General features: G+C 40.1%; 1 protein-coding gene across 2 annotated transcripts in view; it reads right to left on the minus strand.

The window, feature by feature from the left end:
- Positions 1-3,484: 3,484 nt before the first annotated feature.
- NCAPH (non-SMC condensin I complex subunit H) overlaps positions 3,485-15,903 on the minus strand; it is a 41,645-nt gene continuing 29,226 nt past the window's right edge. Inside the window, exons 14-19 of one of the 2 annotated variants that reach the window (XM_043981308.1) lie at positions 14,915-15,022; positions 13,257-13,343; positions 12,480-12,596; positions 10,958-11,040; positions 10,355-10,430; positions 3,485-4,027 (exon numbers count right to left, since the gene is read on the minus strand). In XM_043981308.1, coding sequence (XP_043837243.1) covers positions 3,968-4,027; positions 10,355-10,430; positions 10,958-11,040; positions 12,480-12,596; positions 13,257-13,343; positions 14,915-15,022 — 531 coding nt within the window. In that variant the 3' untranslated portion in view covers positions 3,485-3,967. Of the gene's footprint in view, positions 4,028-10,354; positions 10,431-10,957; positions 11,041-12,479; positions 12,597-13,256; positions 13,452-14,914; positions 15,023-15,903 lie in introns of both variants that reach the window. The other variant, XM_043981307.1, reaches the window with a different exon arrangement.

Raw genomic sequence — 15,903 nt, forward strand, 5'->3', positions numbered from 1 at the left:
TGTGCAACTGCAACCAAAGTTCCTATAGCTCTCCTAATCCTTGCAAGTTAACTTCTTGTGACCAGCTCCAATTTCAAGGGGAAATAAGGTCTACTATGAGGCACTAGGGCTTCTTCAGGTTATTTTTCTTTTCCTGCTCCTAACTATGGCTGTGTGGCATTTAAGAAGGTTTGAGAAGCATAATTTCTGGGTGATTTAATCATTTTTATTAATAATGCCAACATTTTGATTTAAGGATGGCCATTTGGCTGTCTCTCTCTTAGACCAAAGGCAATCAGTTTTTATGCTCTTTGGGAAGAGGGGTGTTCAAAAGGATTCAATCAATTCTGATTGGTCAACAATGAATGAGAGGTGAACTTTACAAAAAGAAGTGGGCTTACTCCAATAAGGGGCTGAGAGGAACATCTTGTCACCCTTGGGCAGAGAGATTATTTCAATACCCATAGACCACCCCTAGCCTTGGGCAATTTAGACAAAAGGGTCTGTCTCTACCCAAGCTTGATTGAATGGAATTCACCTCAGACTAGATTTTCCTGGTAAAGTTGGGTGGGGTCAGATAGTGTTTAGCTCAACCTTCAGATACTAAGGTCTTGATATGAGGATAGAGAAAGAGGAAAATTCTGAATCTCTCCAAATCATTAGTTACTAATTAATAATCATTTCTATCAGCTGGTACACCAAAAAGAAGGGAGAGAAACTGAAGCCTAAAAAAGCATTTCTGCCTCAGGAAGAGTTGGATCTAGGGAATCAATTGAGTGTGCAATCTATATGACATGCAATGAATATTTGCTTTTATGATTGCATTTATTAGTTTGATTAAACTGTGGATTTAAATCATAACCTTGAATGAAGGTGGATAAATGAAGCAACACAAAGTAAAGGCAAGCAGCTAGGTGGTGCAGTGGATAGAGCACTGGCCCTGGAGTCAAGAGGACCTGAGTTCAAATCCCGCCTCAGACACTTAACACTGGCTGTGTGACCTTGGGCAAGTCACTTAACCCCAATTACCTCACCAAAAAAACCAAACAAAACCAAACAAAGTGAAGGCAAGAGAAGGGGGATGGCCAAGCAAGTCGGGGACCTGCCAGAAATTTGGCCGTTTTAAGAATCTGGGAGACAACAGATGCAAATGAGAGTAGAGCTTGCCTGATTTTGGCGCTCCCTCCCCCAAGTCTTAACTCTTACCCTGGGTGCACTACCAATAAGCTCCAACTGGTCTTCCAGTTTTCTCTCCCTATTGGTATCTATTCTACACATTGCTTTTCCCTCACTACTACTACCTGCTATCCAAAGGCTTACCCGTCTTGATGATTCTATGTCCACAACCACTTCTCAAACCCACTCCCCCTCAAACCCGTTTTCTCTAATCACACACACCTGATTTCTAGTCCTGTTGCATCTCACCTAGAGCATTGTAAAAGTCTCCTAGTTGGGTCTCTCTGTTTCTAACCTCTTCTCCCCATACCTGCTACATGGTCATTCTTAATGAGTTGAGTCGTTTTTCAGTCACGTCCAACTCTTCATGACCCCATTTGGGGTTTTCTTGGCAAAGATACTGGAGTGGCTTGCCATTTCCTTCTCCAGATCATTTTACAGATGAGGAAACTGAGACAAACAGGTCACACAGCTAGCAAGTGTCTCAGGCCAGATTTGAACTCTGAAAGATGATCCAACTCCCAGCACTCTGTGCACCATGGCGCCACCTAGCAGCGCTCTTAAAGCATAGATCTGACCAAGTCACTCCTATTCAAAAATCTTTAGTGGCTCCCAATGCTTCTAAGATAAAATGTAAAATCCTTAGTGTGGCATGTAGAGTGCTTCAGAATCTGGCTCCTACCTACCTTTCCACTCTTATTTCATATTACCCCCCCGCCCCATTCTCACACTGCTTGAATGAAGCTATTCCCATAGCATATAATTCCATTTCATTGAAATAGCATGTACCTTTGTACAAGTGGTGTCTCATGCTTGAGATGCAGTCCCTCCTCGCTTCTTAGAGAATCCTGTTTCCTTCAAAGCATCACTCAGGTACCACTTCCTACATGGGCCCTCTCCCCATACCCCACATTAGTGCTTTTCTCCTTGAAATTAATTTGGATTAATTTATTTCTGTATGTGCTGTAACTACCTAACATAAGCAGGATCCTTGAGGACTTGGGACGGTTTCATTTTTGACTTCATCTCCCCAGCACCTAGAGCACAGTGCCTTGCACAAAGGGGTCATTTAATAATTATTAAATTGAAAGCATTGCTTTTGTCAGGTCACTCACTCCCCAACTCAAAAACCTTCAATGGCTCCCCACAGCCTACAGGATAAAATTCAACCTTTTTCTTTTTTTGCAGGGCAATGAGGGTTGAGTAACTTGCCCAGGGTCACACAGTATCGTGTGAGGCCAGATTTGAACTCAAGTCCTCCTGACTCCAGGGGCCACTGTGCCACCTGGTTGTCCCCTAAAATTCAAACTCTTTAGCCTGACATTCAAAGCCCTCCATAACCTGAGCCCCACCTGTTTTTCTCACATTATGAGGATAGCTCACACTTACATGACACTCTGAATTTTGTATTTTCCTCACAACGACCCTATGAGATAGATAGTGAGAGTATTGTCCCTATTGTTAAGTAAAAATGTCCTATTTGGAATTTCAACCAAAGGGGACCTTCAGATTCAGTGCCAATTTTTCTCCTCCAATTCTCATGAGTCTTTAGCAAAGTGGCCTACTTACTGACCCCTGCACTGATGCTCATGTTTTGCACTCTGCCTAAAAATGGCTGACCCTTCCCCATCTACCCAACCAAACCCTCTCTCTCCTTCTAGTTCTCCCTCTTGGCCTGACCATTCCTACACATAATTTCTCCTTCCTGTGGACTCTTATAGCATTGCCTATACTACTCCTTTGGTGCTCATCACATACATTACCTCATGCCATAACACTATTTTCAATGAGGGCATGTGTAGTTAGCCTCTTCAACCAGACCGAAAGTTCCTCAAGGTCAAGTGGGTGGGAGGGGAGCACCGAAGAATCAGATTTGGAAATAGTAGGCACCTCAGAGGTCTCGTCAAACTCCTCAGAAAACTGAGGCCCAAAGCCTTAAATGATTTGCCCAAGGGTTACACAAGGAGTAAATCGCAGTCAGAATTCAAACTCAGGTCTTTTGACTCCAAACCCCACACTTTTTTCTCATATTCTTATACTTTTGTGTTCACAAAAGGCCTCTAAATCAAAAAAGTCTAATTTATCTTTAAATCAGCTGAAAGACCCATGTTTTAGATGAGCTAATCAGTCAATAGTATTTATTAAACACTATGTGCCAGGTGCTATGCTAAACGCTCCCAATAATGGTACTCTGGAATTACCAAAATCATTCAAATACACTTACATACATACACCCCAGATAAACATATATAATTTGTGCCCATACATTTTTCTCTTTGAGCTATAGGATTAAGTATAAGCGATGATTATTTTATCAATAGGCAAAGGGTTCTCAATATCAATTTTATTTCATAAACATTTATACATACATATTTAGGGAGAGTATCTAAAATTTTTTAAAAGTTCTTATGTACAGAATTGATTATCTAATACCAATCCAATGAAGAATTACTTCCAATTGCATCTGTGTGGGAATCACATAGTAGATGATAAAATAACAAGTGACACAGCTTAGAAGTGACCAGTCAGAATAGCCATGAGGTTGTATAATCCAAAATAGCACTCTCTCCCCCTGACCTCTCTTCTATCCGGGTGATACCAAAAAAAAAAAAAGGCAGATAGTCTTCATTATCCCAGAAGATGTTTAAGGTGTCCATTGCCACAGCAAAGAAGAAACGTTGCACCTGTGTTAGAGTCAATCCCAATTTGCATCTCAGCCATTTTCTGAGAACTCATCACCGTGGTCCCTAACATCCTGTCACCAGGGCAGAGAGTGACTTCTCGTTCCTTTGGATCTCTCTGCAGTGCAGGATCAATTCCCTTGCATAACAAGAACATCAGAAAGGTCTTCCACTACTTTTAACGTCAAATTCTGAGGAAACAAATACAACAATAGCTTAAAAATCACACCAGAATAAAAGAAAGCAAAAATCAAATTGCCGTCAGAGAATGGTGGGGACCGGTCTGAAAGCTGCCTTCATGAATACAGGGACAATTCTCTCATAGCTAATACCATTGTCAAGAAAAAAGCGACATTAACTGAGCTATTTCCACAACCTGGCAAATGATGTGTAAAAAGGCTTTCTCTGGGCTCTGTCCACGGCTACGTCTATGCTATGTGCATTATTTTAACAATTTTTATAGTTTGAAGTTAAACAGATATGTGGCCAGGACCTCATCTTCTGCAGTGAGCTAAGCATTGGAAATGTCCTTGTAGGCCACTAAAGGCTTTCCTCAAAACTCCTAAATGGCTAATCTTTGTCGATGGCACCTATATTACCTTCTGATTGTCCAGTTCATTCTTTTTTTCCTTCTCCATCTCACCCCAAAAAACTCTTGATTCCCCATAGGTTACATACATAGACAATCCAATTACAGTAATTTAAACTTTCCTCCCAGGGGTTATTTGCATTTAAAAAGAGGGCAGTATGCAACCCAAGTAAGTATCCAACTAGTAGAATATCTTCAAGACAAAAGGCTCGATTTACCCTCTCCCTCTTGGGTGCTGTTTTTCTTTTTTTTTTTTTTAATTAATAAAGTATTTTTTTTTTCCGTTACATGTAAAGATAGTTCTCAACCTTTGTTTATACAAGCTTTACAATTTCAGATTTTTCTCCCTCCCTCCCCTCTTCCCTAGACAGCAGGTAATCTGATATAGGTTATTTATATATATATATATATATATATATATATATATATATATATACACACACACACACACACACACACACATATATATATACACATACACATAACATTAATCCTATTTCTGCATTAGTCATGTTATAAAAGAAAAAACTCAGAGCCATGATGGAAAACCTCAAAATAGAAAAAAACCCAACAGCATCAAGAACAAAAGAAATAGTATGGTTCATTTAGCATCTATACTCTGCAGTTTTTTTTTTTTTCCCCCTGGATTTGGAGATCCTCTTCCATCACGAGTTCGTTCCCTGGAACTCTTCTGTACCATTGCATTGCTGAGAAGAATATAGTCCATCACAGTAGATCAACACTCAATGTTGATGTTACTGTGTACAATGTTCTTCTAGTTCTGCTCATCTCACTCATCATCAGCTCACGTAAGACCCTCCAGGTTTCTCTGAACCCCTCCTGCTCATCATTTCTTACAGCACAATAGTATTCCATTGTATTCATATACCACAACTTGTCCAGCCATTCCCCAATTGATGGGCACCCCCTCAACTTCCAATTCCTTGCCACCACGTAAAGAGCAGCTATAAATATTTTTGTACATGTGGGTCCCTCTCCCCTTCCATGATCTCTTTGGGAAAAAGACCCAAAAGTGGTATTGCTAGGTCAAAGGGTATGCACAGCTTTATCGTTGGGTGCTGTTTTTCAAAGAATCAAAGGATTTAGAACTGGAAAAGCCCTTAGAGATTATCTAGTCCAGCCCCATCTTTTACAAATGAAAAATCTGAGACTTTGGGTTTATGTAACTTGTCCAAGGATCATAGAGGTAACTAACTACTTGGTAGAACTGGGATTCAGACCTAGGTTTTCTGATACTTTTTCTTACATGGTCTCTGGGAAGATGACATGGCTCTACACCAAATTGTAAAGGGAACAGAATCAGAGATTTAAGGCCAGAAGATACCTTAGAAGTCATCTGACCCAATTCCCTCATTTTCAGATGAGGCCCAGAGAGATTCATTGCTTTACTCAACATCACACAGGTGACACAACAGCCAGAATTTGAAGCCAAGTCCTTTGACTTCAAACCCACCAGGATTTCCTGTGTGACCCTCACAAGACTCCCACAAGTCTTTAAGCCCTCCCCCAATACTCTGCCCCATGCCCTCTAATCTTCAAATAAAGAACATAATAAATACGAAATATAAAATGCTGACATAAAATTAAGTATCCCTTATGGGGCAATAATCTGAAGCTTAGTCATGGGTCTCTAAATCTCATTCTACCCCATTTTGGTCTCAAGTGGCAATGATTTTCAAGAATGTGGCTCCCATCTAACTCCTCCATGTTTAACTATAGCTAAAAGAGTACTAGATTGTTGGGTTAAATTCTAAAGAAGATGCCTTCTTCCTTCCCTCCCCCCCTCCTTATTGCAGATTTACTTTAAAAAAAATAGCAGGGTATTTGGGGGTTGCCAAAAAAGAGAAACTTGATCTGTAGTAAATTCAGAGAAGCTGCTACTTTCTAACAGGTGTCAGAATGCTGGTATTCCATATATAACTGACTGTTTTGAACTTGCCTACATTTCATAGTGGCCTCCTCAACCACTTCCTCTTTCAGTTATTTCTTTATCTACAAAGAACCTCTGTTAGCATTATAAGAAATGTGTTGTGGCCCTAAGAAGCTTACACAGCTAGTGCATAGTGCCATTGGGGAGGGGAAAGGAATTGCAAGAAAGAAGGCTGAAATGGTACTAAGTGGAAATTAAGTGAGCCAAGTGTATTTTCCTAGTGTCCCTAAGTCCTAAGTTCTCATAGATCACACCAGGCTGTTATTCTGAATGTCACGACAAACATTAAAAAGAAAAACCCTTTTCAATAAGCCAAAAGCCAGCCTGGAATAAAGGCTTTACTATTTGCCCAAGCAGGTCACGGTCTGTAACTTTCCCCTCATTCTTCAAATGCTGACTGCTCTGGGGCTATTTCCAGAGAGACCTGCCTAACAGAAAGGAACAAGGCCCGCACTGTTAGGAGAAGCTGAGCCAATGCTGTGGTCAGAGAATCTCTGTGTCAGTTTAAACCTGTTATCACATGTTTTACAGCTCCATCATGCTCCAGTGGAAACTGGCTTATCAAAGCCCAATGTACCCTAGGGAAAGCTGGAGAATTGGGGGAGCTGAACTGAGAGTGCTTTGTGTGAGTATGTGAGGTCTAGGAGACTAGCTTTGTAAAGGGAAAAGAAATTGCAGTTCTGTCAAGATGTTATTGGGTGTTTTAGAAGTCCTTGTTTTTAGAGCAAATGACTGTTTAAATTCCTTAGGTGGTGATTAACTACACTGCTACAGGAAGGAACACTGGAATGGAAGCCAGAAGACCTGTGCTCTACTCCTAGTTTTGCCATTAAGTGTGACCATAGGCAAATCACTTCCTCTCTCCGGGCCTCAGTTTCCCTGTCTGCAGAAGGAAGGGGTTATACTTGATGAGTTTCTTTGTGCTAAATGGACAGCAGATTTGAGATGAGTCAATGAGGCAGCTAGAAAAACTAATGCAATATTAGGGCAGAACTAGGAAAGTAACAGCTCTTCTGTACTCTGTCTGGTCATACCACATCTGGAACATTGTCTGCCATCCTGGGTGCTAGAGCAACATTGAAAGACTGGAGTACATTCAGAGGAGAAACAAAAGCAGTAAGAAACAAGGCGGAATTGTTTAAATAGGCCAATGTGGATGCACATTGAACTCTAATCAACTTGTGAATTTTTAAAAACATACAGGAAGGAGGTGAAGGCGACTAAGCAATAAGAAGTAGAAAAGGGTGACATCTAAGAACAGCAACAAGAGCACTAAAGCTCAGAATGGGCTTAACTTGGTAAAGAAAGCTAAAGATAACAAAAATGGCTTTTATTAACCATATTAGGGAAAAGAGGAAGATCAAAGGAGGGTCTTTACACTGGAAAAAGCAAAACAAAAATGGTTACCAGGGAACTGAAACCCAAGATAAGGAAGGAGACAGTCTGGGAGTACCTAGTTGTCTCTGAAAAGTTCAAATCACCAGAGCCAGAAAACTTCATCCAGAGGGTACTGGAAGAACTGGGAGATGATTGCTGAACCACTTGCAGTTATCCCTGAAAGATCACTGGGAAAAAAAGATCATGGAGAATGGGAGTGGTGCTACTGAAGAAAAAGACAAATTTTGTGAAGGGACCCCAAATTATAGTTCAGTGAGCTTGACTTTGATTCCTGGCAAAATTCTGTAACATGCTGTAGTATTCTATCCAATTTCCATGGTATGATATGTAATATTATATTATAAATATGCACGTATACACACACACACACATATATATACATATACAAGGGACTACTCTAAATTGAGTATACCTAGATTTAAGCAAAGCACTGAATAAAATTTCTCATGCTGTTCTCATTGCTGAGATAGAAAGATGGGGGCTAGATAGAAATCTAGTTAGGTAGACTTAGAGCTCTGATGGTATGACCAAACCCAAAGAGCCACCAACCTAAAGTGAAATCTCCAATGAATTACCCCAGGGAGCTATTCTAGCCTTGTGCTGTTAAACGATCTTTGTCAATGATTTGAATAAAAGCAGAGGTGGCACATTTAATCAAATCTGAAGGTGACATCAAGCTGGGAATAGCTAAAACATTAGGTGATAGAGAGTAAGGATCCAAAAAGATCTCAACAAGCTAGATGACTGGTACAAAACTAGTAGGATGAAACTTAAAAGGGACGATGAGAAAGTCTTAAACTTGAAGTTTTTAAAAAACCAACTTCAAAGTACAAGATAGGGAAAACATAGGTAGTAGTTTGTTTGAAAAAGGTCTGGGGAATTTAATAACTTTCGAGCTCAATACAATTTAACATTATGCTATGGCAGCCAGAAAAGCTAACGCAATCTTAGGCTTCATTGAGAGGCACACTGTTCACACAAGCATGGAGACAAGCTATGTTTCTAGATCAGTACACCCCAGAAATGGCATATCAGTGGAATATTATTATTTCAGTAGAATTTATTGGGTTAGAAATGTCTAGCTCAGCATGAAGGATAAAGACTGTTGGAATCTCTAAAAGAATCTTGAGTGTCCTGTTCTGTGGTGTAAAATATAATGCACAAATATCCTTTGAAGATAGATTTGAGAACATATAGTACTACCCCTGGTTATTGGAGGCAAGACTGAAAATATGTCCCATGTAGTGCATGAAATTCTATAAGCTATGCCAGTTGGACAACATAACATGAATAAAGGAGTGGATGAGATAAAAAAGCATAAAGAAGATGCCATATTGATGTCAATGTCTTGCAGATAGCCTGTGGCTTAAACACCAGATTATTCTCATATCAAAGAGCTAATCCTGAGAGCAACTGATCCCCAATTCAGAAGTACAGTTATCTGACTTCCTTGCTGTGATCTATGTGTATGTGTTACTGAAATGGTCATTGGTGTCTCCCACTGTTTCATTCCTGCCCCACTTACCACCTCTATATAAAAAATGGCAGAGTAGAGAATGAAATTTGGGTGTAATACAAATTATCTCTTAAAATATTTTTCTTTAAAAGTATTGGTTACTTGAGAGATGTAGAGAAGCCAAATGTAGTGATCTTGGTGCCCATCTGGTCCAATCTCCTCACTTTATAGGCCACTGATGATATTCCCCCACACCCCTTACCCAAAAACAAAGGGAGAAATTAATAGTCACAAAGGATCTAAGAAGTCATCTCATCCAACCCCTTTGTCCAATTCATGAACAGTCAACCAAAATCAGCACTCGCTTCTACCAACTAAACTCTCTTCTTCTTTGGAATCAGAAAGCACATTACCCAATTTCATCCTGTGCTAAGCATTTAGCTGGGTACTAGGTGCTGTCTTCATTTTGGTTCTGACAATCAAAGCATAGGCCTGGAGGACTGAATGAACAAGTGTTCTACAGCACTCTATTATCCACAAAAACACAATCAAGGGCATATAGAAAATGTTAAATGATTGACCCTTTAGGGTCACTGAAATTGCCAGGATTTGTCTTGATCTCTTATTGAAGTCCCCAGACTACTGCTCTAGTCTAATTGATATTGTTTACTCTGTCCTCTTTCTTCTGATCACCACTATTCTTCCCCACTACCATCAATGGCTCTATTTCATGCCACCCGTTGCTACTTCTCATTTCCTCTGTCTTCTCTCTCCTTTCCTTGATATTATCCCCATGGCTGACCCAGATGAATTCCAAGGCCCTTTCTAGTTTTTGTGTCTTGGCTTTAGGGTCAGAAACTTTAGTTTTTCAGAGTTACTTGCTAGCCATAGAAAAGATTTTTCTTTGGGTCAGTTAACCAACTAACCACAACACCACATCCATAGTCTTAATTTTTAGGATTCTTCTTGGATGTTTTCATGGCTGTTCATAATTAGATTCTATTTTGGTAACTTCTATACTGTAATCTGAGAAAACCAGGAAAAATTTGTCTGTTTGGGAAAGAAGTTTAAATGGGATGCTCTTGTTATCCAGTGACACTGTGCTTACCAAATCATTTACCTACCTTTTCATTAGCTAAATGTAGGAGACAGGCAAACGCCAGAGGTACAGAAAGGTTCTGAGCCATCAGAGGAGGCAGGCTGTAAAACAAAGGGGTGGAAATGGTAATATCTGATGTAGGTGCTAAGAACAAAGTCTCTTTCATTAAGCATGAATAATACATATAAACAAAGAATGAACCAGTAAGAAACAAATATTTTAAATGTTTGTAACAAAAGCAGGTTATTCCAGTTTCTTATTAAGAAATCCCAAACCCTTGGTTCTATTCTAGCCCTTGGCATGGAATAACTTCTCAAGTTACTGGTTTGGGCTCATGTCAACCAATATGCCAGTGTAGAGCCAAAACTGGTGAGTAACACAATTGGGACAAAAAGCAGACTGCTTTTAGATCATGTGACAATCAGTGTGAATAATTAGCTCCTTTGTCCTGTCACATGATCGGTCAGTTACTGTTTTCAATTAAGGAATAAGCTGGAACACTTGTGCCCTAAGCTTTGTAAAAGGTGAGAACAAAGAAGCACTTTATCAGTCCATAACAATGTTAACCCTAACAGTTAGCCTGACTGTGGGCTTCAGCTGCCCTCCAACTAGAAACTCTGATACTTACTTCTTTACAAGGTCCTTTGTGAGATCACTGAAAATCTTCTCATCTGGTACCATGTCCAAGTTCCCTTTTGGCTCAGTTTCATTCTGGTTTTATAAAGGAAAAAGGAGTTAAAGATGGGCATTGAGGGGGAAAGTGGGTTGGCTTTCTTAGCAGCAAAAGATAAACTGAGCCTGCTATTCTAGGGGGAGGGGATGGTAATAACAGAAGAAGAAAGCTGAATTTCAACTCTTTGATTCTGCTTATGTTTTCTCCTCCAAGGAGAATAGCTTTGGGTTGGGAAGTAAAGAACCAAAATGGTTAGCAAGGTGTAAAAATCTGAAATCAGTTAGACTGAGAAGACAAGTCAGTCAGTGTGTAGCTGCTTTCTATGGGTTCAAGTCACCAGGTCTGGACTAACTCTGTCCTAGAGAACTGAAAGAACTGTGATTGCTGATGTGATTGCTAAGCTGTTGCCGTCCTCTGCAAGACAAGAGACAATGGGAAACAGGCTGCAGGACGAAAAAAAGGCCAAATGTCATCCTAATTTTCAAAAAAGGAAGAGGGTGGAGTTTGCAAATAATGAGTCATGAATTTAATTTCTGCTCCTGAAAAATTATAGAACACATTATTAAGAGAATAATTTTGGAATACTTTTAGAAAAGGAAACAAGGATCAAGAGAAGTTATCACGGCTTCGTCAGGAATAGGCCATTGCCACTTTCCTCTGCTTTTTTGCAGAGGTGAAGGACCGTGGATTATAGAACACTGCTTATGTCAGACTTTTTGGATGTTCTGGTTAGTTTTGCTAACTAGCTGCCTAGAATTTTATTTCCTTTTACTTCTTTATCAAAAAGAATCTCTGGGGGAGAGAGAGAAGATGGATATAATGGGAAATGTAGATGAAGTAAAAACAAAAGATATCAAGAAAAACGTACTTTTTAAAAAGATCAAACCAATCTAACCTCATTTCCTTTTTTGAAAGGGCACCTTGACTAGAAGATCAGAGAGAGTGCTGTAGACTTAGTATAATAGGATTTTACCGAAGTCTCTTATCCAGGATTATAAAAAATATGGAGAGACATGGGCAAGATAATTAGACAGGTGGTTTTACAACTAGCTCAGTGAGTGAACGCAAAGAATAGTGATTACTGGGTGAATCAGTTAATAAATCAACAACTCTGAATATCAGCTGCTCATGTCTAGAATTTGACATTTATATTTACCTAGCAGTAGTCGTCCGAGAAGTGATCATTACAGATGCCCACTATCAGGATAATCACAGGTAAGAGAAAGGTTGGATCCAGTTATCTTTAAAGCAACAAAGATGCTGCTAGGCTCCTTTGCAACAATAACAAAAAGCTGACAGTTTTGTTTCATGGGATTATAGGTTTAGAACTAGAAGGGACCTGAGAGCATTCAGTAGAATCCCTTCAATTTATACAGGAGAACACTGAAGCTCAAAAAAGTCAAGAGGCCAAGACCTAAGAGTAGACCAGGATCTATTCTTCTAAGACACAAATCACAACTAAGGAAAGACAAGTTACCTCCGCAACCACTTTTTCCTCCTGGCCCTCCGTCAGCAGATTCCACATGCTCTGCTTTAATCTCTTCATGTCCATCTTTTTGGCAGTCTTGGCATAATGAATTTCAATTTTATTCACCTAAAACAGACAAGTTATAAGTAGGAAGAAGACAGAAGAACATGTCATGATTTTCATCAGGCCACTGTAGAAATGCCAAGATGCATGAAAAAGTGCCACACTAGCATGTGTTAAGTTTTAATGATGGAATTATAGGTCTTGCTTTGGATATTAGGAGTGCACAGTTTTGGTCTCTGACTTCAAACCCATTTTCTTTTACAGCCACGTCCATGGTTACCTAGAATCCTAGTCTGGTCAAAAATCCCCAAGTAAACCTAAGAAAGTGATGTCTGGTGAACTTTTTGTTTGTTGACTCTTGACTTAATAATGCAGAATATAACCCAGACTTGCTCTATGAACATCAACCCCAATCAATATACCCGGTAGGACAAGCTATTTCTCTAGCTAGGTGTATTACTCATAGCTCCCTTAAAGAACTAGTCAGTTCCACTTCATGTCTACTTATCAACAGCTAAAACTAAAGTAAATAAAAGGTTCCTCCTTCACCCACCAGGATTCCCCAAGATTTGGCATTCCTCACTCAGCCACTCAGTGAACAAAAGATAAATAATGGGGGAAATAGTCAATCTTACAGCTCTATTTGGTTTGGAATTTGGAGAGTAAATAAATTAATACCAAGCCATCAATATTGTACCTACATGTTAAATGTTTAAGTCTTACCTTCTGTGGCTCAGCTACTAATTTTAACTCCCCATATATCGGATTATCCAATCCATTTACATCAGCATCATTTTCATTTTCATTTTCCTGTGAATTTCCAAATCCGATGTTGGGATTAATTGTAAAATCAAATTGAGTCCCATTTGCTCCTACAAATAATCCATCAGGGCCATCATCATCATCACTGTCAGCAGCCTAGGCAAAGAAAAATAGCTACTCAAGTTGTGTACAAAGTGGCGTTAGGCTTAAAAGAGGCATGCAAAACAACTGACACAGAAGGTCTTATGTTTTATGGATTCCAAAACTGGAAGGGACTGCCATTTATACCCACAAACTGAACCTAACCCACCCCAGACAAACAGGTGCCTATCCTATTTTAATACCTCCAAAGAGTTTAGAGCTACATGCAGAAAGGAAGTAAATGGCCACAAATACCAACTGATTTCTTTGATGCCTACTTGAGCTATATAGTCCTATTATTTGTTCAATAAGCATAACTGAAGCACAAATAAAACACAAAATGCATGCCTTGATCAGATCCAGCTGTTAAGTTCACCAAAAGAAACAAAACAAACCAAAAACAACCTTCCAAAGGTTCTCTTAGCTTGATATCTGATCAAGATGTTATAAGATTAATGATCTATAAGATTTTACAAGATGAAAAAATAAAACCTCTGAGAGAGAGAGAAAAATAACTAGGGAGAGTGATCATTCCCACTCCCATTCCCCATTGCAGGAGTAGAAACCCTCCAGATCACATTCCTCTGCTTCTGCTACTTATCATTCCTACCTTCTGTCACAAATTTCCATTTCCTCCTCATGGACCTCACCACCCCCAATGCTGTAAATTCCTCAATAGCAAGAATGTCTTATGTCTTTGTCTCTCCTATAGCACCTAGAAGTATCTTGTAGGCCAGGGCTTCTTAACCTTTTTCCACTTGTGACCCCTTTTTACCCAAGAAAATTTTACATGACCCCATATATAAAGATATATAAAATAGATATACATAACCTTTTACCGTTGCCAAATTTTTCACGACCCCCACATTCAGTTACACAATCCCATGTAGGGTCACGACCCACAGTTTAAGAAGCTTTGCTGGAGGTAGTAGTTGCTCAGCATTGATTCTGTGGACTAAATGGACTACTCTTTCATACAAATGTCTTAAAACAAGAATGACTAGAAGCAGACACAGTCCCTGCCCTCTGGGGAAGCTCTGGGTCTGGAGGAGGAGGGAGCCTTGGTGAGAAGGTGCTCTAACTTTGATAGAGGAGGGATGACTCCTGGTCAGGGGAAACCCTCAGTCATATGGGAGGGATAACGCACAATGCTAATCTCAGAGAGCCCCAGGCCTGAGAGAAAAGATACAGCTCCTACCTTCAGTGTGATGGAGGAAACAAGGTGTCCCTAGAGGACCCCAGGTTTCTTATTATAATAGCTCAGTCTCTTCCTAAGGGTGCTCTCAGTTTTTCTCTGCTGACGAGCAGTGCACACCTTCCACATACACAATGTGCCCTTAACTGGGGCTGTTAGCTGGACACCACCACTAATGCCAGGCAAAGGGGAGAGCACGAGGCAAGTAGAGGAAACCTTCCCTCCTCCCTGGCAGAAAAGAAAAATCAAGTTCCTCTCCTCTCCCCTCTCCATCCCTCCTTACCGGCACTGCAGGGCAAAATTCAGAGGTATCATTAGGGTTGTTGTAATCATACTCTTCGATCTCATCATCCTGTTCCGAAGCAGCACTCTGTGAGGTCACCTTCCTTAACTACCAAATAGAGATCAGAATAGCAAGTAGAGAAAGCAGTTTCCAAAAGAGGAGCTAAAACTACAAGACAAAAGGAGATAAATTCAGACACCAACATCCTTTTCTCCCTAGAAGCACAGAATCACAAACTCTTGGAAGTTAGAATGGACCTGAGAGGTCATCCAAGGGGTAGTCATGGTGTGGTGAAAAGAGCATGAGTTTAGAATCAGGGGGTGTTGAAGAGTGTCCAGCTACCCACTCCCCGTAGAGCTGTAAGCAAGTCACTTACCTTTCTGGGCCTCAACTTTCCTATCTGCAAGATGAGGGAGTTAATATGACTCCTAGGGCTCACTGTACCTCTCTCTGTCTTGTGATCTACTTCAACCTTCCTCCCAATGCAGAAATCCCTTCCATTCCCAGCTTCTATTCCAGGGACAAAGAACTTAGTACCTCGAGGTAGACCGTTTCATTGTGGGACAGTTCTAATAGCTAAAAAATTCATCCTTCTACCAAGACTAAACAAATCTGATTTCCTCTAACTCTACTTTCACTAATTAGCCTCAGTCTTGTCCTCCAGCGCAAATCAGAACAAATCCATTCTTAGTTTTGAAGATAGTAGTTCTGTCTGTTTCCATTCTCCAGGCAAAATATCACCATTTTTTTTCAAATGTTCCTCTTGTGACATAATTGCCAGATATTTCATGATTCTGGACACCATTCTCTGAAAAGCTAATCTGTCAATTTCTCTGTTAAAATGTTACATCCCATGGATAGAGCACTGGCCCTGGAGTCAGGAGTACCTGAGTTCAAATCCGGCTTCAGACACTTAACACTTACTAGCTGTGTGACCCTGGGCAAGTCACTTAACCCCAACTGCCTCACTAAAAAAAAAAAGTTACATT

This window comes from Dromiciops gliroides, chromosome 2, assembly GCF_019393635.1.
Source record: "Dromiciops gliroides isolate mDroGli1 chromosome 2, mDroGli1.pri, whole genome shotgun sequence".
NCBI classification, from domain to species: Eukaryota; Metazoa; Chordata; class Mammalia; order Microbiotheria; family Microbiotheriidae; genus Dromiciops; species Dromiciops gliroides.